Source organism: Salmo trutta, chromosome 14 (genome assembly GCF_901001165.1).
Source record: "Salmo trutta chromosome 14, fSalTru1.1, whole genome shotgun sequence".
Lineage (NCBI taxonomy): Eukaryota > Metazoa > Chordata > Actinopteri > Salmoniformes > Salmonidae > Salmo > Salmo trutta.
This window is the reverse complement of record NC_042970.1, coordinates 35,237,724-35,261,520: the sequence shown is the minus strand read 5'-3', so window position 1 is coordinate 35,261,520 and position 23,797 is coordinate 35,237,724. Positions and strand designations below refer to the sequence as shown.

General features: G+C 44.2%; 2 protein-coding genes across 6 annotated transcripts in view; one reads left to right on the top strand and one right to left on the bottom strand.

Moving 5' to 3' along the window:
• LOC115207914 (leucine-rich repeat neuronal protein 1-like) overlaps window positions 1–5,684 on the top strand; it is a 43,633-nt gene extending 37,949 nt beyond the window's left edge. For all 5 annotated transcript variants that reach the window (XM_029775486.1, XM_029775483.1, XM_029775484.1 and 2 more), the window contains one exon: window positions 2,477–5,684. In XM_029775486.1, coding sequence (XP_029631346.1) covers window positions 2,766–4,904 — 2,139 coding nt within the window. In that variant the 5' untranslated portion in view covers window positions 2,477–2,765 and the 3' untranslated portion in view covers window positions 4,905–5,684. The remainder of the gene's footprint in view (window positions 1–2,476) is intronic.
• Window positions 5,685–7,018: 1,334 nt separating this feature from the next.
• Window positions 7,019–19,833, bottom strand: LOC115207913 (uncharacterized). Its single transcript, XM_029775480.1, has 3 exons — window positions 19,670–19,833; window positions 8,895–8,996; window positions 7,019–8,739 (listed from the first exon to the last, which is right to left on the bottom strand). Exon 3 carries the CDS (start codon window positions 8,733–8,735, stop codon window positions 7,797–7,799), a length of 939 nt encoding a protein of 312 aa, XP_029631340.1. The 5' UTR covers window positions 8,736–8,739; window positions 8,895–8,996; window positions 19,670–19,833; the 3' UTR covers window positions 7,019–7,796.
• Between the last annotated feature and the right edge of the window lie 3,964 nt (window positions 19,834–23,797).

The window sequence follows — 23,797 nt, the reverse complement described above, 5'->3', positions numbered from 1 at the left end:
GGGGAAGGTTTTCCTGGCACACGTTGGGTTCCTTGATACCAATTGAGCAACATTTCCAAGCCCCGAATAATTCAGGCTTTTCTGGAAGCAAAGGGGTGTCCGACCCAGTACTAGATGGATGTATCTAATTAACTGGCCACTGAGTGTATATATGTACTGTATGTGAATGGTATGTATAGACAATATGGACAGTATGTGAATAGAAAAGGTGTGTACAGCAGTAGTTATATAACATGAATACAGTATATACATAGTGTTCAATGACTATGTACATAGGGCAGCAGTCTAATAGGTTGACCACACCGCTCGCGTTGCGTGTGCGAGCGTTGCAAAATAAATTTAGAGATCTATGTTATTCAAATATTGCACCCACACTGCTCACGAGCGTCTGCATTGCCAAGTGCTAAAATAGAACTCCTTTCTATTGCTGATGCATATCGCGCTGCAAGTCCTGCCTCTCCCATCTCCTCATTGGTTTATAGAAGCAGGTACCCACTTGCCATCTCCTCATTGGTTATACCCACATTGGTGATTGAAAGGCAAACTGTTGTCGTGGTAATACTATGAATGTTTAGATGCCAATCACCATATAAGTTCAAAGATGAAAAAGCCTGGGAGGAGGAGAGATGACTAGAAACGATTCGGTTGACCGTTTTATGTGTGGATTAATTGTCGGAGTAGAGGACCTTGTGCATTTCATGTAAAATAACATCTCAATGTTTATATCCCAGGACACATTAGCTAGCAACAGCAATCTAGCTAAATAGGACAATTTAGCTAGCAAGTGCAAGCTAACTAGCTAAATTGCCATAAATGTTTAATGCTTTTCGACCTGTTCCCAAATTAATGTAATTGGTTCAGAGTTTGTTTTGATATTTTAACCTGCGTGTTGTGATCGCGTTTGGTGTAGGGGGACAAAATACATTTATGCAAGAGACGCACACGCGCAGCCGGTTTGGGTTCCGTGTAAGGTTCAGAGTACTGGGCGGAGGCCGGCTACTGATGACTGTTTAACAGTCAAATCTGTTCTATGTGCTTTATTTATATGCTTGCCGTGCTTATGTTTAATTTTTGCAGCTTTTTCTTTCGGTTTTGTACACCAGCTTCAAACAGCTGAAAATGCAATATTTTTAGTTATGAAAAATATATTTCACAGCGGTTTAGATGGTACAATAATTCTCTACACTATACTTGTTGTTTTTGTCACATAAACTGAAATTAGGTGTAACGGTTGTCGTCGGGGATAGAGGACCAATACGCAGCAGGAATGTGGATGCTCATCTTGATATTTATTTTAAATAAAGAGAACACCAAAATAACAAAAACGAAGAACGCACGAACAACAAAACAGTCTTGTCAGGCTCACACAGGCAAAACCAGAAACAATCTCCCACAAAACCAAACCAAACAATTACCCATATATAGGACTCTCAATCAGAGGCAACGAGAAAGCACCTGCCTCCAATTGAGTCCAACCCCCCATCAACCTAAACATAGAAATACAACAAACCAAAAAGAACATAGAAATACAAAACATAGAACATAGACCATAACCCGGAAATAATAAATCAAACACCCTACTACATAAATCACCACCCCGAACCACATAAACAAAATACCCTCTGCCACATCCTGACCAAACTACAATAACAAATAACCCTTATACTGGTCAGGGCGTGACATTAGGCGAACTATTAGAATTTTAGCAACCAGGAAATGGCGTAGCAATTTTTGCATAATGCATCGTTAACAAGATAATAGAAAGAGTTGTTGTTGATGCTGAGAATGGTATATGTTTTTAAATAACATTCTTAGAAAATTCTCTGAACATAACTGAAGTTTTCTTGTGGTTTTTATGGAATGTTTTCTTAACGTCCAATTTGAGAACATGACTTTAAATAGAACCATGAGGAAACGTTATGCTGAAATAATACAATTCCCACAGAAGAACATTGTTTCGTAATGGTCTATTTGAGAACATTCCCATTGTCAAACGAGTTGGCAAACGTTCCTGGAACATAACCTACATTTATTTTAAATGTAACCATGTTTGAACTTTTAAGAAACATTCTGTTAAAGTAATGAAATACCAAGAAAATTAAGTTTTTTGAAAAGTCCCTAAATGGGCTAAGGATGTTCCAAAGCCAGATTGTATGCAAAATAACCATAGAACAACCATGCTCTCACCAAGATGTAAGAGGTTCTCAGAATGTTATGTGCTAGCTGGGAAGCCTTGTCAATATCAGCTGTGTTTAATGAAGTGCAACTCACTGTCTGATATATTTTATGGCTTTTATCTCTCACCGAGAACTCTCAATCCCTCACCGCCCCCCTCTATCTCGCAGTCTCCCTCTCCCTCTCTATATCTATTCTTTATCTAAATCACCATCTGTTTCTGGGATGATAATGGAACAATGTAATGCATTCACCATTGTTGCAGACTTCTAATACCTCTCCTGGTTTCTGTGTGTTGCAGACTTATTCAGCTGAATTGTGAGAAGAGAGAAAAACACGTGAGTGGAGGAAGAGGACAACCCTGAACATCCCCTGGCCCCCTTCTGAAACGCACACACACTCACAATCATCGCGGACTGCTCGCACTCTCACACTAACTGTGGATGGACCGCAGCTCTAGAAAAAAAACACTACAAGCCTGTACAGGGAGGACACTGATGCCCATGACCCCACACCTATCCTCCAGGCTGTCCTCAGGAACCCTGCCTCTCCTCTAAGATCAGTGTGACCAGACAGAGAGAACAGACAACATGGCTCCAAGCCCCCTCCTCTGGCCCCCGCTGGCATGGCTGTGTGTGGGGCTGCTGTTGCCCCTGGTGCGGGGTGGGGAGTGCCCACGGCTGTGTGTGTGTGAGGTGCGCCCCTGGTTCACCCCCCAGTCCACCTACAGGGAGGCGGCCACGGTGGACTGCAACGACCTGCGGCTGACACAAATCCCCTCCAACCTGTCTTCTGACACCCAGGTGCTGCTGCTCCAGAGCAACTCCATCGCCCACACCAGCGGGGAGCTAGAGGCCCTGTTCAACCTGACGGAGCTGGACCTGTCCCAGAACAACTTCAGCACAATGGAGGCTGTGGGCCTGGCCAACATGAACCAGCTTACCACCCTTCACCTGGAGGAAAACCAGATTAGCCAGCTGCCTGACCACTGCCTGCAGGACCTCAGCAACCTACAGGAGCTCTACATCAACCACAACCAGATCAGCACCATCTCCCCCGGGGCTTTCTCTGGTCTACATAGCCTGCTGCGCCTCCACCTCAACTCCAACAGGCTCCGGGTTATCGACAACCGCTGGTTCGAGGCAACGCCCAACCTGGAGATCCTGATGATCGGAGAGAACCCTGTCATTGGCATCCTGGACATGAACTTCAAGCACCTGGGGAGCCTGAGGAGCCTGGTCCTGGCCTGCATGGACCTCACTGACATTCCTGGGAATGCTCTGGTGGGCCTGGATAACCTGGAGAGCCTATCCTTCTACGACAACAAGCTGGTCCGGGTGCCCCAGCTGGCCCTGCAGAAAGTGCCCAACCTGAAGTTCCTGGACCTGAACAAGAACCCAGTGCACAAGATCCATGAGGGAGACTTCAGGAACATGCTGCGTCTGAAGGAGCTTGGTATCAACAACATGGCTGACCTGGTATCCATCGACCATTACGCCCTGGACAACCTGCCTGAGCTGACCAAGCTGGAGGCCACTAACAACCCCAAGCTGTCCTACGTGCACCGGACGGCCTTCAGGGACGTGTCCTCCCTGGAGAGCCTGATGCTAAACAACAATGCCCTCAACTCTGTCTACCAGCACACCGTGGAGACGCTGCCCAACCTCCGCGAGATCAGCCTGCACAGCAACCCACTGCGCTGCGACTGTGTCATCCAGTGGATGAGCTCCAACAGGACCAGCGTGCGCTTCATGGAGCCCCTGGCTATGCTGTGTACCTCGCCGCCCGAGCTCCGGGGCCAGCGGGTCAGAGAGGTGAAGCTGCAGGACTCCCCAGAGCAGTGCCTGCCCTTCATCTCCCACGACACCTTCCCCAGCCACCTGAGCCTTGAGCTGGGCATGAGTGTCAGCCTGGACTGCAGGGCTATGGCTGAGCCCGAGCCGGAGATATACTGGGTGTCTCCTATGGGGAGCAAGATAACGGTGGACACGGTGTCGGAGCGGTACCACCTGAGCAGTGAGGGCACCCTGCGACTGTCCCACGTCCAGGTGGAGGACTCAGGTCGCTACACCTGCGTAGCCCAGAACACAGAGGGCGCCGACACACGCGTCACCACCATCCGCGTCAATGGCACCCTGGTGGACAGCGCCGAGGTGATGAAGATCTACGTCAAGCAGACCGAATCCCACTCCATTCTGGTCTCCTGGAAGATCAACTCCAACGTCATGACCTCCAACCTCAAGTGGGCATCAGCCACCATGAAGATTGACAACCCCCACATCACCTATACTGCACGTGTGCCCGTCGACGTGCACGAGTACAACCTGACCCACTTGCAGCCGGCCACCGAGTACGAGGTGTGCCTCACTGTGTCCAACATTCACCTGCAGACCCACAAGTCGTGCGTCAACGTGACCACACGCAGCGTCACCTTCACCCTAGACGTGTTGGACCAGAGACCTAGCGCCGCCCTGCTAGCCGTCATGGCCACCATGCTGGCCTTCCTCAGCCTGGCTACTGTGGGGGTGTACGTGGCCCGGCGCTGGAAGAGGAAGAACTACCACCACTCCCTGAAGAAGTACATGCAGAAGACCTCCTCCATCCCCCTCAATGAGCTCTACCCACCCCTCATCAACCTATGGGAGGCAGACAGTGAGAAGGACAAGGAGGGCGGTACAGAGAGCAAGCCCTCCCCCGTGGACACCACACGCAGCTACTACATGTGGTGAAGCGGGCCTGGCCCGGGCCACCCCTCCACCAGCACACAGACACACTTTTGCCATTTTGGTGCAAAAGTCGTATAAAAGTCATAAAACATTTTTTTTTGTATTTTTCAGCTTTGCTAACACATGGCAGAGTGATAAAGGACAGGATTTTTATTAGTATAGCGTATCGCCTTTGTTTGACTCTCTCTTTTTCTCTTTTATCATTTGGACTATTCCAAGATGGCAGCTGTGTCTAGCTTCCAGATTGTCTTAGTTGCTGCATTTTATTTCTGTGATGCGTTTTTGATAGCACAGCTTTTTGTCTTGTTGATGATGCAGCAGCAGGTACTATTAGTCTAGGTAAAGGTTCCTCTGGCAATGTTGTTAGGGATTGCAGTGCTTATTCTCTCTTTTTGTAAAACAGGTAATCTGTTGTGCACTGAAATGTAAATGAGTTTGTATGGACTTCAATTAAAAGCTGACTAAGGGGATTAGACTTTGAATACTGTCTACTGAATAACTCTAGCGATTGTACGGTAATGTTGTATCAACTATCATTTTAAACTCTTTTTTTGGAATTAGTTTGCTGATAAATGTGCTGTAAAGCTAGAAATGTGAATGTTGGATAACATAACTAGGTACAGTAGTAGCTTTTTTATTTACTCTGAAGTATTTCTTTCTTATTTGCTAAAATCTGTTGCTGACCACTTACTTTTGTTGTGATTTTAACATGCAAAATGTTGTATATGAGGAAGAAGTTTAAATAAATAACATTTTGGTTTGTTTTATATAAATGTCTCTCAATCAGTTGTTGCATATTTATTTCTGCTGTTATAGTAATTTCTCAGTAGAAATGATATTGTGCAGCCCATGACCTGTTACTATACCTCTGTTTGACCTCTGATCACCTGGCTCTGGTTATTTTTCCGTGAGGACACGGTTCCACCTCACCTCCAATGTGCTTCAGCAGAATATAAGCAGTATCTTAGCATGGAGCTCACGGCTCAGACTCACACTGTGCAGCAGAGCCCACTCCCCTGAGTCTAATCAGCCATACAGAGAGCACAGATCTTGTCAGCTTAACCCCTCCTCTCAGTCTGCTCTGCGTGTGTGTTTGCGTGTGCGTGAGTGAGTGAGTGCATGTGTGCACACTATATCAGAGTGAGAGAGAATAAACATGTTATTCCACTATATTACCACATTACACATCATCAATCAGTGTTTCACTAGTGAAGGAACTGGGGTAATATCATACAACATGCCACCTTCACTCCACATGACTCTTAACATGTGACTACAGATGGTGTTTGTACTGTTCCCTCCTGGTCTGACTAAATCACTCCTCTCACAACGCCCACATTATGAACATGCAGAGAGAAACAGCTATTAATGTGCCAGGGGAGATCTCAGAGAGAATAGTAGTATACCTGTAGAGAGGATGTGAGGGGGAAGTGAGGAAGGGTCTGAAGATGGATATGACCAGATTGAGGGTAGCAGGAGGTTGTAAATGTGGTGGGTTGTTGATGTAGGCCTGTGTCCTGTGTACTATGCACTAGTGGCACACCATCAATCCCCTTCTGTCTGTTTATAGGTGTCGTATTGCTCTGTGAGTTTCATACAAGTAGTAGATGAGACAATGTGTTAAGCGAGGGGTTATGACTTGACGGTGCAAGAAGAATAGCCAATACTGCTCTGATCTAAATGACAGAGACCAGTGCAGCTCTTGATAATATTTTTCATACACCGTATCAAATAGACTTCTGAGTCTGTGCTGCCCTCTAGTGGGTGTTACAAGACAGCTCTAGTGGGCACTAAGAATTGACCATGAGAACTAATGTTCGGCGACTGGGGATGTTTTAAGGCCTCAGAAATCCCTAAAATTGAATACTTGACTAGGAGTGATTTTTCAGGAAAACAATAGATGAAGATTATTCAATAAATACAAATGATATATAACAGTAGATATAAAGTTCTTCCATATGATTTTTTTTGGAACGGTTCCATCTGGGAAGGTACGAGTAGGAGTCTGTTGATAACTCTGCTCTACTGATACATTACGTTTTCTGTTTGTTTTTGTTACAGAATGGTGTAATAAAACTTTTCCACACAGAAGAGGGAAACATAAGACAGGAAAATATTGTGATGACGTTTACATAATTTATTCCCAAAGAAGGCAAACCGTGTGGATTTGATGTGTAACTTTGCACACAAACAACAGTTAATAGAACAGTTCATATCTTGCATTTCATTTGATTAGCCCTACCTTCTCATTTAAAACATCCTTTTTGTGTTCAATTAGATGAGAGAAAATATTATATGATACTCATAGTTATGTAGCAATACAGAGACTCAAAGAGTGTAAACAAAAAGCTGTAATATACATACATCATGCAAAAATGTATAGAGGAAAGTGGGAATGAGTGGTAAATACTGCCACTGTAGTCCCATCACACTAAATCTGTTAGTGACCATAAATGACCCCAATATGACACAGTAACCTAAAAATACATAACACAACATCATTTTGGTCCCACAAAATAACAAGTTAAAAAGGCTTTATAAGGCATTTATAATTTCTTCATAAGAACTGCACAGATGCTTAAATGATTTAAACCGTCACACTACATAGGGTGATACAAAGTCCTGACATCTGGTGCTTTTACAAATATGGCATAAGCGTTTTAAATTGTATTACATTTGCATGACATTTGATTATGAATGGGACAAATATTGAATGAGACAAATATTGAATGAGACAAATATTTCCCCCTAAAAAGTTAATTTGAGTACAAAAAAAGAAAAAAAGGAAAATGGTTAATGGTATACCATAATATAATGGTTTTATGTTTTGTTAATTGAGTATCCTTAAACATTTAATGTAACCTGCCTGACTGATTTTGTTAATCAGTTCCAGAGTTAGTTGTTTAAGCTCTGAACTTTTGTCTGAGCATCTAAGAGGGACTGGCTATGACCCCCAAGAAACGGTTCATCAACCTCACAAGCAGTGAGGTTTTTGATCAGATTCTCTCTATCAACTTTTAGGAACAGGCCTTCTGGCAGGTGGAGCGCCAGGGTCACATGGTCCCACATGTACCATCTATTGTAAACATTACCATCTGTTTCTACTATTTTGTCCATGTCATTTATGATTAACCCAACTTTTTGTGTTGCTGACATGGCTTGTGCTCGCCACACAATGTGTCCTTCTCCTTCCCCCTCTACATCGTTTTCCCTGTAACCACAGACAGCGTCATCACTACCATCACCAAGAAATGGGTACTCCTCAAACTCATCCACACTTGGAGAGTGAACAAGCACAGAGTACATTATCTCCTGTTTGTAGACAGTGGTTTCATACACTTTCAGGACAGGCTTTTCTCCACCACATATCTGCTCTCTGTACATCTTCAGGAGATCAGACAGACTGAGAGTGAACCTGAAGTTCCCATAACGCGATGCCTGCCTAAAGGCAGGTGAGGTGGTGAACTGATTCAGGAAGGAACCTCTCTCTCTTTGCACCTCTCTCTGCTTTGGTGTTCTGTCTGGGAAGATCTTCTCCAGGTAACGGTCTTCTGCAGCTCTGATATCATCATGCTCGATGGCTAGGCTCCACCACAGGAGACTCCTATCCCTGCCCCTAAATCCATTTGAATCCAAGATTTCATCGATTTTAGATTCTTCGGTGACATGGGCCACTTTGGATATGTGAAACTCAGGTTCTTCTGGGTATAGTGGAATGGGTTTATGAATGTACCCATGTGTATAAAGGATCGCCTCATTTTTCAGTGTGGTGATATTCCTATGCTCTCCACTGAAATAAATCTCCTTTATATTTCTTGGATTAGTACGCTCCATTTCTCTAAGAAAGAAATAACACATTTATAAACATTCAATTCTGTACTCTCTTCTCTGAGGCTACAAATAAGGCCTCTCTCACACACACATGCGCACTCATACATGCACACACACACACACTCACTCTTGAATTAGATTTTCATTGCTACCATGATCTACCTTTTTTTTCAAGTTTGAAGATAGCTGATTGGTGGAGGCGATGGAAGACTTGCTGCCTGGTAGATGTAGATAGCTCTTCTCACTCCACAATAAGTGAATTACCTGTACAGTGGTTAAATCAGACATTCAATAAAAGTATCTGAACAACAGTATGTATCCAAACAGAACAGTAATTTTTGTATTTTTTAATCAATCGCTTTGGTTCTATTTTCACAAGGATATGGTGAATCTACAAAACTATAAATACAAAACGGGTAACACATTCAAAACCTTTCCTTGTGCATTCATTTTGTTTGGCCACATCTTTCACCACACAACCATTGATTGAAAATATGACTTTGCTGTGAAATATGAAGAAATTGGTTTAATCACCAAAATACAACATAATGATATCTTCTCAATTTAGTTGTTTCAACAACCAGCTAATCTAATAGCAAACAATGCAAGATACTTCTTTCTAAATTGCCCTTTGAAGTGCTGAAAGTAATATGCTACAGTACAGTAAATTACAGTACTTTACACTGTTTTCACATTAGGCTATACAGTTGTACTACCCATCAAAATGTCCATCATTTCTATCCCATGTGTGATCAAAGGTGTGATCATTGATGACATCTTCCACAATCATTGATGCATCAAATGTACTACATTTTTCTGATATAATTACATGTACAACATAGGTGTACAGTAATCAAATGTAACAAATGAAATGAAACAAAATAAATGAATGAAAGAAACTAGTTAGCAGGCACTAGTTTGCATCAAGCATGCCTTCATTGTTCATGCACCTGGGGAAAAAACGTTTAGCATTGCAAGCCTGACACTGGTCTGGGTTGATGTCATTGCATGCCTCATCCATGGCCTGAAGGCGGGTGGCACGCTCATGTGGATGGTGATCATTAGTGATGGGAAACCGAGGCTTTCTGAATGCTTTGGAGCGTTCACCCAAATTGTGCTGAAAAACGGTTCATAACACAGGGCTTCATTATCTGTTCACAATGCGCATTAGTGGAATTATCAGATATACTTTTTTTCTCCATTGTTTTCATCAAAACTCAATTTCGTAGCGGTAAGTCGTTGGAGTCGTTTGCATCTTACATCATGCTTCCCTTTTTTGTCTTCAAGTTTACTATTTTTCAAAATGGAATCTCTGGCATTATTTAGGATGCTTAAGACAGACATATATAATATACTAAATAAACCACATTATTTGAACAACAGCGCAGAAAGTGTGGTTTCACATAAAATACATTTTCAAAATAGCATGCCTTTTAAAGGATTCAACCTCATACCCTCACATCCCTGATTGTTCCATAGTTCAATACTCTACCTGCTAAAATACCAGTCAGGTGAAACTACAATACATGTATACAATCCAAACTATATTTGTAAGTACGGTGCTGTCACGCCCTGACCTGAGAGAGAGGGTTTGTTTCTCTATGTGGTTAGGTCAGGGTGTGGGGTGGGCATTCTATGTTTTGTATTTCTTTGTGTTGGTTCCTAACCAGAGGCAGCTGTCTATCGTTGTCTCTGATTAGGAATCATACTTAGGCAGCCTGTTTTTCCTTTGGGTTTTGTGGGTAGTTGTTTTCCGTTTAGTTGTCGGCTGTCATTTTTGTTTAATTTGTGAAGTGTTAATTTCTTCATTAAACTCAAGACGAACATATTCCATGCAGTGGGATATCGCATAGGATGCCACTTTTCCAAAAAGTCAGTTCATAACATTTCTGCCCTGCAAGAGCTGCCCAGGTCAACTGTAAGTGCTCTTATTGTGAAGTGGAAATGTCTAGGAGCAACAACGGCTCCGCCGCGAAGTGTTAGGCCACACAAGCTCAAAAAACAGGACTGGTGAGTGCTGAAGCTCGTAAAAATTGTCTGTCCTCAGTTGCAACACTCACTACTCTCATGACTGTCCTGTGAGGATGCAATGGTTTAGATCAGCTTGGCGATGTTTGACAATAACCAGACCCTCTCTCATCCACAGAAGAGACAGCTCATGCCCGGTCTTAAATTTAAGGAGAAGGAGACTCTCTTTTTACCATCCAGTATTGTCTAAGGAATGTCCTTTGTCTCCAGAAACTTTTGCCGCACAAAATGCTAATATCCAAAAATTGAATGCCGGAACAATATTTCTAACAGAACAATGTGGGGAATGATGAGAGATGGTCTATGGAAAACTAATGTCTATTTTGTTATGTTATTAAAAATGGTATAACGGAAATACTGTAACTTGAAAAGTATATCCCCTTCATCTGTCACGTTTTCATCCAATATGTTGTGTATATGTGGTTCAAACTCTGGTTATCCACACGAGGTGGAGAAAGGAGAAAATCCACTCTCAGACCATCACGGGTATGGCTAAGAAGTTCTGAGGAAAGACCCCACTGGAGACCAGACAACTAAGAAGGACATTGTGACCTCTTGTGGACAATCAGAGCCGTACACCCACAGGAGATCCAACCAAACCCCTTTCAAACAAGCAGGCTTGATTTTGACAGAGATAGATGATGAACTAAGGCATTCACACGTAAATACATTCATGATTTCTTATTCCAAACGGGTGGTGGTTCGTGCAAAGTAAATGATTACTGTGAGAGTAGTTCCTAAATGTATCAACGTGTGTGCCTCTGTCTCTCTCTCTACCCCTCCCTCTTTTGGTAAACAAGCACTCATGTTAGTCTGCTAGGGACCTTTCTCTCATGTATTAAGTGTGTATGTCTATTGTGTTATTTTTTTAGTTAACTAGTAAATAAATAATTAAACCAATTTGTGTAGTACTGGATCAGGAGTAAGGCTGGGGTTTTTGCAGATGCAAGGAGTATACAAATCAAATCAAATTTTATTAGTCACGTGCCTGAATACAACAGGTGTAAACCTTACAGTGAAATGCTTACTTACGAGCCCCTAACCAACAGTGCAGTTTAAAAAAAATACGGATAAGAATAAAAGATAAAAGTAACAAGTAATTAAACAGCAGCAGTAAAAAATAACAATATATACGGGGGGTGCCGGAACAGAGTCAATGGCAGGGGCACCGGTTAGTTGAGGTAGTATGTACATGTAGGTAGAGTTATTAAAGTGACTATGCATAGATGACAACAGAGAGTGGCAGTGGTGTGGAGAGGGGCAATGCAAATAGTGTGGGTAGCCATTTGACAAGATGTTCAGGAGTCTTATGGCTTGGGGGTAGAAGTGGTTTAGAAGCCTCTTGGACCTAGACTTGGCGCTCCGGTACCGCTTGCTGTGCGGTAGCAGAGAGAACAGTCTATGACTAGGGTGGCTGGAGTCTTTGACAATTTTTAGGGCCTTCCTCTGACACCGCCTGGTATAGAGGTCCTGGATGGCAGGAAGCTTGGCCCCAGTGATGTGCTGGGTCGTTCGCACTACCCTCTGTAGTGCCTTGCGGTCGGAGGCCGAGCAGTTGCCATACCAGGCAGTGATGCAACCAGTCAGGATGCTCTCGATGGTGCAGCTGTAGAACCTTTTGAGGATCTGAGGACCCTTGCCAAATCTTTTCAGTCTCCTGAGGGGGAATAGGTTTGGTCGTGCCCGCTCACGACTGTCTTGGTGTGCTTGGACCATGTTAGTTTGTTGGTGATGTGGACACCAAGGAACTTGAAGCTCTCAACCTGCTCCACTTGTCACGAACCGGCTCGAAGTTCGTAACAAAAGGGAGACAACGTGGCGACAAGGAATAACAAAATATATTTATTAAATAAACTAAATACAATTAACAATGGTGTGTGTAATCAGTAGTGTAAGTGAGTGTTTTGCATGCATAAAAAAGAATTTGGCAGACAGAGTGGGAGGGTCGTCCATATGAGTGCTAGCGCTTCTTTTTCAATGACCGAGTAGTTCAACTGATAATGGTTAAACTTTTTGGAAAAGAAACTAACAGGCCTCTCAACCCCAGACATCTGCTTGCAGCAAAACTGCACCTGCCCCCACATGACTAGCATCCACCTGCAAGGTAAATGACAAATCCACGCAAGGAGCAGCCAGCACCGGAGTTGAGGTAAGCAACCTCTTTGCATCTTCAAAAGCCTGTTGACAATGACAAGACCATACATAAACAGCCTTAGCTTTCAGCAAATCACAGTAGAGAAGTTCCTACAAAAACTACAGCAATAACCAATCATTCCCAAGAAACGCATCAGTTCCTTTTTAGTAGTTAGTAGTTAGCCCGAACAGGACGCACTTCACCCTGCCCAACCACCTTTCCAAGGTATGTAACGGTCGCCTGAGCAAACTCACATTTAGCCAGATTGATCGTGAGGCGACCCGCAGCTAGGAGGTCGAACAAGGCTTGAATACGGGACAATGTTCCTCCCAAGTATCTGCATATATCACTACATCGTCCAGATAAACAGCGCACCCGGCCAGACCGGAGACAACCCTGTTCATTAGTCGCTGAAAAGTGGCAGGTGCATTACGCAGGCCAAAACTCATAACCGAATACGAGTACAGACCAGAGGGTGTAATAAACGCAGAGATTTCCCGTGCCCTACTCATCAGTGGCCCCTGCCAATAGCCCTTTAACAGGTCAAATTTGCTCACAAACTTAGCTGCGCCGACTTGATTAATCTGGCTTAGTGACACTGTTTCCCTTACGGTAGACCGTACAAAATCTGTTTGTCCCATCCGGTTTACTGACCAAGATACAGGGAGAAGCCCAACTGGAGAAAGAAGGCTCCGCTATCGCACTCTCCAGCATGTACCTGACCTCAGCATCCAGACAACGCAGTTTCTCTAAAGAGACTATAGAACCGCTGACGAATGGGGTCAGTATCTCCAACGTCAATATCGTGTTCTATTAAATTTGTACGTGTAGTGGTATCAGAAAACAAACCTGGAAATCTCCGAATCAGACCCACCATCTCTTTCCGCCCATCAACAGGTAGATGAGCGAGAAGGCTATCTAAAATATCCAGTGTCTCTGAATTTTTCAATCTGCCCTGCAGTATGCAATCGTCAGGACTAGGAACATCTTCTTCCTCATACATGGACCTATCATGACAAAAACCCAGCGAAATAACGGTATCGGCCAAAATAACAGGTTCTGTAGACTCCCACTGTTCAGCCTCAGAGGAACGTCAATAATAGGATTTTAACAAATTTACATGGCACAGTTGGTGTGCTTTTCTCTGTTCTGGAGCGGCAACTAGATAGTTTTGCTCAGTGCACTGGCGCACAACCGTATATGGACCTTGAAACTTGGCTTGAAAAGGAGATCCAACAATTGGCAGCAGAGCAAGAACCTGGTCACCTGGACTAAAGTGACGAGGCTCAGTTCGCCGATCAAATATGCCTTTCATCCTCTCCTGTGAAGATGATAGCTTCTCTTTAGCCATTTCACCTGTGGCGTACAGGCGTCGCCGGAAATCACACATAAGATAACAGGGACTGAGGTGGCTCGGGAGACTTCCAGTCATTCTGGAGAACAGATAGAAGTCCACGCACCATATGTCCAAACACAAGGTCATTTGGACTGAACCCCGTGCTCTCCTGTGAAACCTCCCTAGTGGCTAACAGTAACCAAGGCAACCCCTCCTCCCAATCCTTATCCATCTCAGTACAATAAGCTCTCAACAAAGACTTGAGTGTTTGATGGAAACGTTCCAGCGCTCCTTGACTTTGCGCGTGATAGGCGCTAGACAAATTGTGTTTAATATGGAGCTGTTGGAGAACCTGACCAAACAGATTTGAGGTGAAATTAGATCCTTGATCACTCTGAATGACCTTAGGAATTCCTAACAGTGAGAGAAACTGAGTCAAAGCTTTTAGCACAGACTTAGTTGTGATAGACCTGAGAGGATAGGCAGCAGGAAAACTAGTGGTCTGACACATCACAGTGAACAGGTAACTACTACCCTTTTTAGAACGAGGCAGAGGCCCAACACAGTCAATAATCAGATACTCAAAAGATTGGCTGAGTACAGGAATAGGACACAGTGGTACCGGCTTAATAGCTTAATTAGGTTTACCAGTTAATTGACAGGTGTGACAAGTTTTGATGAACTCATAAACACCCCTCTTTAACCTAGGCCAAAAAAAATGGCGACCCTCCTGGCTCCGCCCACTGACATCTTATTAAGGAAAACAAGAGCAAAGAGAAAGAATTCGGCAGATAGAGTGGGAGGGTCGTCACACACTGCAGCCCCGTCGATGAGAATGAGGGCGTGCTCGGCCCTCTTTTTCCTGTAGTCAACAATAATCTCCTTTGTCTTGATCACGTTGAGGGAGAGGTTGTTGTCCTTGCACCACACGACCAGGTCTCTGACCTCCTCCCTATAGGCTGTCTCGTTGTTATCGGTGATCAGGCCTACCACTGTTGTGTCATCGGCAAATTTAATGAATGGTGTTGGAGTTGTGCCTGGTCGTGCAGTCATGAGTGAACAAGGAGAACAGGAGGGGGCTGAGCACGCACCCCTGAGGGGCCCCTGTGTTGAGGATCAGCGTGGTGGATGTGTTGTTACCTACCCTTACCACCTGGTGGCGGCCCGTCAGGAAGTCCAAGATCCAGTTGCAGAGGGAGGTGTTTAGTCCCAGGCGTTCAGAATGATGATATGATAAGAGGTAATGATTGATACGTTGTCTGTTTTATGGATGTGATATGTAAAGACCTTTAGAGTTCGGGAGATGGTAACTCTTTAAACAACTTATTCCGTGGTGCCCCAAATCCTAATGAGTTAGTTGTTACTTGATCAATTTAATTGAGTAACAATTAAACATAGTTAGTTGATTCAATAAATAACAGTCATCAGATTAATGAAAGTCACGTCACGAAACTATCGAGTTCCAAACTGCCTCTGGAAGCAACGTCAGCACAATAACTGCTTCATGAAATGGGTTTCCATGGCCGAGCAGCCGCGCACACAAGCCTAAGATCACCATGCACAATGACAAGCGTCGGCTGGAGTGGTGTAAAGCTCGCTGCCATTGGACTCTGGAGCAGTGGAAACGCGTTCTCTGGAGTGATGAATCACGCTTCACAATCAGGGGAGGTTCTGGGGAGGTTCTGGTGGGGGGGAGGGCAGTGCCCTTGTGACAACAATTTTGGACCCCCTTGTGGCCCCCCTAAATGAGGAGTATGAAATAATTTTTACATAACTAATTCTTGCTATCGTTCTTTTTTTACATCCGTTATTAAACAGTGGCAACACGGAACACTAATGATTATGAACATGGTCTTTTGCCTGCTAATGCCTGCAATGCAGTGAAGAAAACAATATGACAACAATAATGTCTAATGTAACTGGCCCCTCTAACACTACAACTGGCCCCAGCTTGGCCCCCCCAGTTGAAATGGTCTAGAATCGCCACTGTTCACATTTTGTGGCTATATGTGATAAAGTGAACATTTGAGACCTGTACCTGAACCTAACCCGCTAATATAGAAAATGCACTATATGCTACAGTCAGAGACGGCGGAGTGATGTTTTGCCAGGGGGTGCAGGATTTTTATTTTTTATGTTTCTGCTTATAATTTCTGACATTTTGGTAGGCTATTTATTAGTCAACTTGTCTATAATTAGATATGGCCAACATGCAGCTTCTCCTCTGTCATTACAGTGACTTCAGAAAGTATTCAATCACACCCCTTTACTTTTTCCACATTTTGTTGTGTTACAGCCTGAATTTAAAACGCATTACATGGATTTTGTATCACTGATCTACACACAATACCCCATAATGTCAAAGTGGAATTTTGTTTGTAGAAAATTTACAAAATTAAGAAAAAATGAATAGCTGAAAAGGCTTAAGTATTCAACCCCTTTGTGACGGCAAGCCTAAATAATTTAGGCCTAAATAATAACTGTCAGGCATCGTTCAGGGCTAAAATGTCCCACGAGGCTAAAATGCTCCAAGAGCTCTTAGCTCAAGGTAAGGGACATTTAGCTTGCTAACATTCTAACTTATAAACTAATAATGAGCTCCAAACACAAATGGAAGCATGATGTTATGAAGGAAATGTACCATCCCTTAGCGAAGCAATCAATAAAAACATATGCGCTGCTGCCTCAGCCATACTGTCAATCTATCATCAGTATGTCCACTCCTATTTATAGAGTTTATTTCGTGATCTCGACAAAACAACTTTTGTTATGTCATGATCATGAGATAAATAAGTTGTGATCTCGAGATAACGAGGGAATATTATTTTTATTCATATGTCCTCTCTGGACTTCCGTAATATTTTAGATGAAACCAGGTCAAAGTACGATGACCAAAGTATGATAAATTACTGTTGCTTCTACGTTAATAAAGTTTGATCATAAATGTACTGGTCTCCTCCCCCATGTCAAACACTTGGTGTGATTATTAAGGGGATAGTGACATTACGCTACGCTCATTTTAATACACCAATGGTAACATAGTATTCTTTTACCTAATTTAAATAATTATTGCCTTGTAACCAAAATCGGAGAAGGTGTGTTTGCAGATTGCCATGGTTTATATAGCTAAATAGCTACTCTACTGGTGGCAGAATTTGACTGTAGGGTCAGCAAATATCATTAAAAGTTGACACTATTCATCTATGGCAAAGATACTTTGTTTCCCCTTTCATCTGTGTCTGGTGTTAGCAAGTTACTGGCTAGCTAGGTCTTCAGCCAGCATGGAACAAAAATGTGGGAAGGGTCATTCAAAACTCGGACTCAGTTGTCATGTCAACACATCCGTTAGAGCTGCATCACAAATGACATGCCAACTGGGAGATCTATAAAAAAAAAATTGACATCATTGATGCAATTTCAGTGTTTGAGTTGCTTTGTGTATAACCATATTTGCTTGAGATGATTTTACTGCAACGCTGCTCACTGCATCCAAGTTTCTTGACATAGGCGTTTCAAAGAACTGTCAGTCAAGACAAGCTCATGAATATAACCTCCCCGCCCACTCACCCTGTATTTTTAAACTTCCTGGCAGTTAGCCATGAAAGAAAAAGTACATTCCCAGCTAGCAATGAGGAATCGGCCCCGAAGCGGCCCTCCGGAACTGATTGAATCGGCCTGGAATCGGGTGTCAGACATCGGTCCGGAATCAAAATAAATGACTGCCCAGAATCGGCCTGAAGTACATCGGGCCGTTTCCGTCTACCGGAATTCAGCTGACTTTGCCAGCATCTTACCAGAATCGCCCCCAGAAGCGTCCCGATGCAAATTTAAGTAAATGTATACATAATTAACCGAGTAAGTCATTTTACATTTACATGTACATTTAAGTCATTTAGCAGACGCTCTTATCCAGAGCGACTTACAAATTAAATATGACTATTATACATTTTATACATACAAAGTATACCCATCCACAAAAAAACATTTTGTGTCAGAGGAAACACCATACACCTGGTGACCGTGTCAGCGCGCATGCGCCTAGCCCGCCACAGACGTCGCTACAGAGTGATAGGACAAGGACAATCCTGGCCGGCCAAACACTCCCCTAACTCGGACGATGCTGGGCCAATTGTGCGTCGCCTCACGGGGCTCCCAGTCGCGGCCGGTATGACATGGGTCTCAAACCAGCATCTGTAGAAACGTAGTTTGCACTGCGATGCAGTGTCTTAGACCACTGCACCACTCAGGAAGTTCCATCCACAAGGTTTTTAATGCTTATCAATTGCCTTGCACAAAGTATCAAAATACTACACAGGACTCTTAAAGAATTTTATTTAAATGTTAATTGTATTGTTTGATCACAGAAACAATGAGGAAACTATGGAGAAAAAATAATAATAATGGCATGTTAATTATATAAAGCAGCCCGTGTAATCATCTGCCAGGGAGTAGCCCGAATTGGCCCGAGCCTCAAGTAATACATTTGGGCCAGATAACTCACAGCAGAATAGGCCCGAGCTTAATCTCCGCATCCTAGCCATAAGTAATACTGCCAAAGGCGGCCCAGACTCAGGCCACATGATGTCGGCCGAGTGTGACTCTCAGCCAAGTGCCCCGACTCTCAGCCGGAATCGACCCAGATCCACTGTGCTAGCTGGGTTTTCCCTTTTTTTGCATTTATACTCCCCAAAAATATTATAGGTGATATTTTAGTCGCTCAAAAGGCTGTTTTACATCTGAACGACTGTTCGGGACCTTTAAGGCTATGTGAGAGGTTATAGACCTACAGTCAGTGTCCAGATTTCAGTTTCCATTTAACCCATCTGAACAATAGGCTACAGTTCCATTGACATGCCATAGGCCTATTTATAGTCCCCATCGTCTGACTGTCGAATTTGTATAGCTCCCCACAATCATCACACATAACATAGCTGGCACTTCTATCATCCTATTTTACTGCTTCACCAAATCTTTCCCAAACATTACTTTTCTGGCTCTGTTTTCAACTCTCCATTTCTCTTATTGAATTAAACTACGACATTGTCTTTTTTGCCTTTGTGGGTCGATGTTAACTTTTTGTGCCCATTCCCAAAAGCATTTGGCGATTGGCGTGTAGGCTAACATTAATTGGCACACGTACAGTTAAAGCTTAGGTTTATTCACTAATGCCAGCACATAAAATAATGAAAGAAAAACTCAATGCAGCCTACTGATATTTATTTCACAAGAACAATGCATTTATGGATTTTTTATGATATTGTTTTTTCTTTATTCAACCCTCCCACCCATACAATATTTTGTGACCCTAAACCCGCCCGCCCCACTGATATAACCGTGGGTACCGGGTTGAGTCAAGCAGCTCATCATTACAGTGCGCAGTTTTAACATTATGAAATTGCAAACTTACGTGCCAGACGAAGATAGAGCCCAGTAACTTACTTTGTTTGTAGAATTTCAGATTGGTTGCCTTCGGTGAATGGCTCCCCACTACTTTATGGCAGGTCCTTGATGAAATTTCTAAATTGTATGTGTGTAGCTGTATTTATTGAGCCTAATTCCCATAACCACATCCCACTTACAGGAAATCTAGTTTCATTTCTGGAGAACTGAAGATCAGGTTAATATGTCGCCTGAACAGCCACTAGTGGTAGCTGTTTACCTGTCTCTTGGCGGTACAAACTTGTTTATCATGGTGAGCTGTCTCAGTAGACAGCACTTTGCAGTATGTAGTTATCAGGTTCTTACTGAGATATTTCAAAGTAAAAATGGACCTTGTTTTCATTGGATCTATTGAAATAAGCAGCAGATGTTTATCAATTGTGATTCATTTTTAGTAGTACCAGAAAGTATCCACAGGTAAAAAACAGTGGAAACAGTACTGTAAAATAAGGTGCTATCTTTGTGTTTTTATGGTTGCAATATGTTGGGTGAGTCAACATGCTCATGTGGACCTGCACAAGAAATTCAGTGAAACTAGATCATGAAAATGAGCTGGCATTTGCTGGATGAAGAAGGGAGTTGTGGCTGGTTGGTGCTTTGTCCAGGGTTGGTGCTGGTGTTGGGGCTGGGACCGGGAAAACCTGGGTTTGTGTTGGGGCCGGGTTGGAAATTGTGCTGGTACCAGGGCTGGAAAACCAGGGGTTGGTGCTGGTGCTGGGACTGTGGGCCTGGAAGAGAACAGGAACTGGGAACCAAGAGCCGGGAACTGTTGTTGGGCCGGGATCTGTAGAGGGGAAGAAAGACAACCTGAGGAGCAAGCAGAATCACAAGGGAGCCTAAGACCCAAAGGTCAATGGTGGTACTTCCCTGTGGCATGCTCGCTCTAGGGTGAAGGCGTGATCTTTGGTCTCTCCTCTGCGCCTCGTCTGGTGGTCTGGTGCTGGGTCTGGTGCTGGGACTGGTGCTGCATCTGCAGAGGGGAGGAAGGACAACCTGAGGAGAAAGCACCCACTCAAGGAAGCCCTAGACCCGGCGGTCAATTGTGGAACTCCCCTGTGGTCAGCTCGCTCCGAGTGAAGGTCTGGAGTCAATCACCACCTTCCGGAGACACCTGAAACCCCACCTCTTTAAGGAATACCTGGGATAGGATAAAGTAATCCTTCTACCCCCCCACCCCAAAAGATTTAGATGCACTATTGTAAAGTGGTTTTTCCACTGGATATCTTAAGGTGAATGCACCAATTTGTAAGTCGCTCTGGATAAGAGCGTCTGCTAAATGACTTAAATGTAAATGTAATGTAAATGGTGTTTGACTGGACACTGAAGACCGGAGGACAGGTCTGGGGTTTGTCTTGGCCTGGGCGGTATAGATGTTGATTTCCTTCCAGTTTGCCACCCCCCATACCTCCTTCGCCTGGTCCGGGTCTTTATGGAGTTCTGTGATGGCGTGATCCCTGAGAAGGATTGTGATCCTCTTCCTCAGGGTCATTCATTCCATGGTTTGTTCTTAGTAGACCCTGATGTTTCTTGTGTCCCACAGGACCTACTTGACGGTGCCAATGATCCTCCCCTGCTGGCGGTGGTGCTACATTTGCTGGGAGGACTGTTCAGTATGTTATCTACCATCAAGCCAGGTAGGGTCAGCAACCTGTTGGGGAAGACAGAGGGAACAAACAGGGCCCAGTACTAAATTCGCCAAAATACGAAGTATACAAGCAGTGGACACTATTTCTGCGATTTTAGGGCCCATAATGCAATTCTTCTAAAAATGGGCGTGGCTTCACAACATTTTCAGATTTGAAGAAAATGGAGGAAAATATGCAGCCGAAGTCCGACGAGAGAGGTTACAAATTCATTGAGCCAGCTCAGTCTTGGACCCGCAACAGGTATGGTTAAACATCAATCACCATGGCATCACAAACAAACAGAAAGACATCTCATGAATAGCTGTTCATAGTTGCCTCCCCACTAGGAAATTAATGTATAGATGGCACATAGCACGTACAGAGAGCTGCCCCCATGGATGTACTGACACTGAAAACATCCACCACCTGTTTGCTGAGTGCACCATGGCCAGGCGGGTCTGGGCCTCGTTTGTTCCCTCTGTCTCCCTCAACAGGTTGCTGACCATACCTTACTTGACAGTGAAGAACATCCTGAACGGTCCATCTGGTGGATGCTCCACCACCCAGCTCCGCCAGCAGTGGAGGATCATCGGTACCATCAAGCAGGTCCTGTGGGAGAAATTACATCAGGGTCTACCAACAACAAACCGTGGAATGAACGACCCTGAGGTGGAGGATCACCATCCTTCCATCCGACCAAGACAAACCCCAGATCCGTCTTCCGTTCTTCATTTCCATCCTCACGGACCACAGGGGAATGCCACAATTGACCTCCGGGTCTAGGGCTCCCTTGCTTGCTCTTCAGGTTGTCCTTCCTCCCCTCTGCAGATTCAGCACTAGCCCAAGCACCAGTCCAGTTCCTGGTTTCCAGCATCAGACCACCAGACAAGGTGCGGAGACACAACACCAGACCTTCACCCGGAGCGAGCGGACCACAGGGAAGTACCACCATTGACATCTGGGTCTAGGGCTCCTTTGTGTGTCTGCTTGCTCCTCCTGTTGTCCTTCCTCCCCTCTACAGACCCAGATCCCGACCCAGCACTTGCAGCAGCCCCAGTTCCCGGTACCTGGTTCCTTTTTTTCCGGTCTCAGCACAATTCCCGGTCCAAGCCACCACACCAGCACCAACCCTGGGCACAGCCCCGACCAACCATAACTGTGCCAATTCCTTTCAGCAATTGCCACCCCACCCCAGCGCAGCCCGGACCCCACCCTGTCCTCTCCCCCAACAAAAAGACACAGACACATTGTAGCCAATGTTAGTCTGTTAGCTAGGATGCTTGACTGCCATTGAGAACGCTCAGATCAACCCTACTCCTCGGTCAGAGCGCTCTGAGCGCTCCGAGAGCAAAATGCTCAGAATTTACGAATGTCCAGAGCACACTCTGGCACTCCAGATTGAATTAATAAACACACCCAATTATTTCTTTCTTTCTTCAAATACTCCATATTTAGGCAAATTTAGTGCGACATCTGGGAACTTTTGGCATACTAACTATATCCATACTATGACTAATAAGCATACTACATACTCAAATTACGTCACAAATAGTATGGTTAGAATGAGTATTCGAACACAGGTAGTGTCTTTTGGGACCGCATGTCGGGCACTACTTTCCCGTAGTTCTGTTAACAACGGTGAGGGCAGGCGGGATTGAAGGACACTGGAATCCGGTACACATCAGGCGGGAGGCGGGATACGTAGCTAGCTAGCTATGACATCGGTAGACAGTGTCCTTCGCACCTGCCTGTCGGGCACTGCTTTCCCACAGTTCTGTTAATGCCGAGGGCAGGTGTTCGGCAGGAGGAAGCGAAGGACACTGTGTGCTAGCTAGCTAGCATGGAGGACTCCGGTACACAGCAGGCGGGAGCAACACCGGTAGCTAGCTAGCTAGGACACAGGCAGATAGTGTCCTTCACCCCTGAAAAACATGGATAATACTATTTCCCTTTTGACCCACATTTTAATTGCTTAGACAATCAAGGGAAATCCAGAATATCAAAAGTCTGACACAAGCCTGAAGATGGCGCGCTCGAGTGGGGGTGTTCATGCAGGAACCAATGCGATGCTCGAGGAGGGCGTTCTTGCAGGAACCAATGGGATGCTCGAAGGGGGTCTGAATGTGAATGCCCACATTCAGGAGCGCCCCGAATTGCGGCACGCAATCACACACTATTGGAGAGTTTCGCATCTGCATATCACACGTGTACATGGAATTAAATATAAATTAATCACATTTCATTCTGAAATAAAATAAACAAATTAAAAGAGGATGTTCTATTCCATTGATCACAGAAAGGCACAGAAACAACAATTGAGAACTATTTAAATATTGGCAAACTTCTACTGTCTAACAGAGTGACTACGTAATGAGAGCATAATAAACAACAGTGTATTTTCACAATAGGTGATGGCAATTTATAGGTAATATTGGAAATTTTGACGAATAATGTTAAATGCATTTGGTTCATTTTAATTATAATTATACCAGATATTCTGTTC

Bases quoted from the DNA above. Each gene is read 5' to 3' on its own strand.
- LOC115207913 (XM_029775480.1), bottom strand. From the start codon at position 8,735: ATGGAGCGTACTAATCCAAGAAATATAAAGGAGATTTATTTCAGTGGA.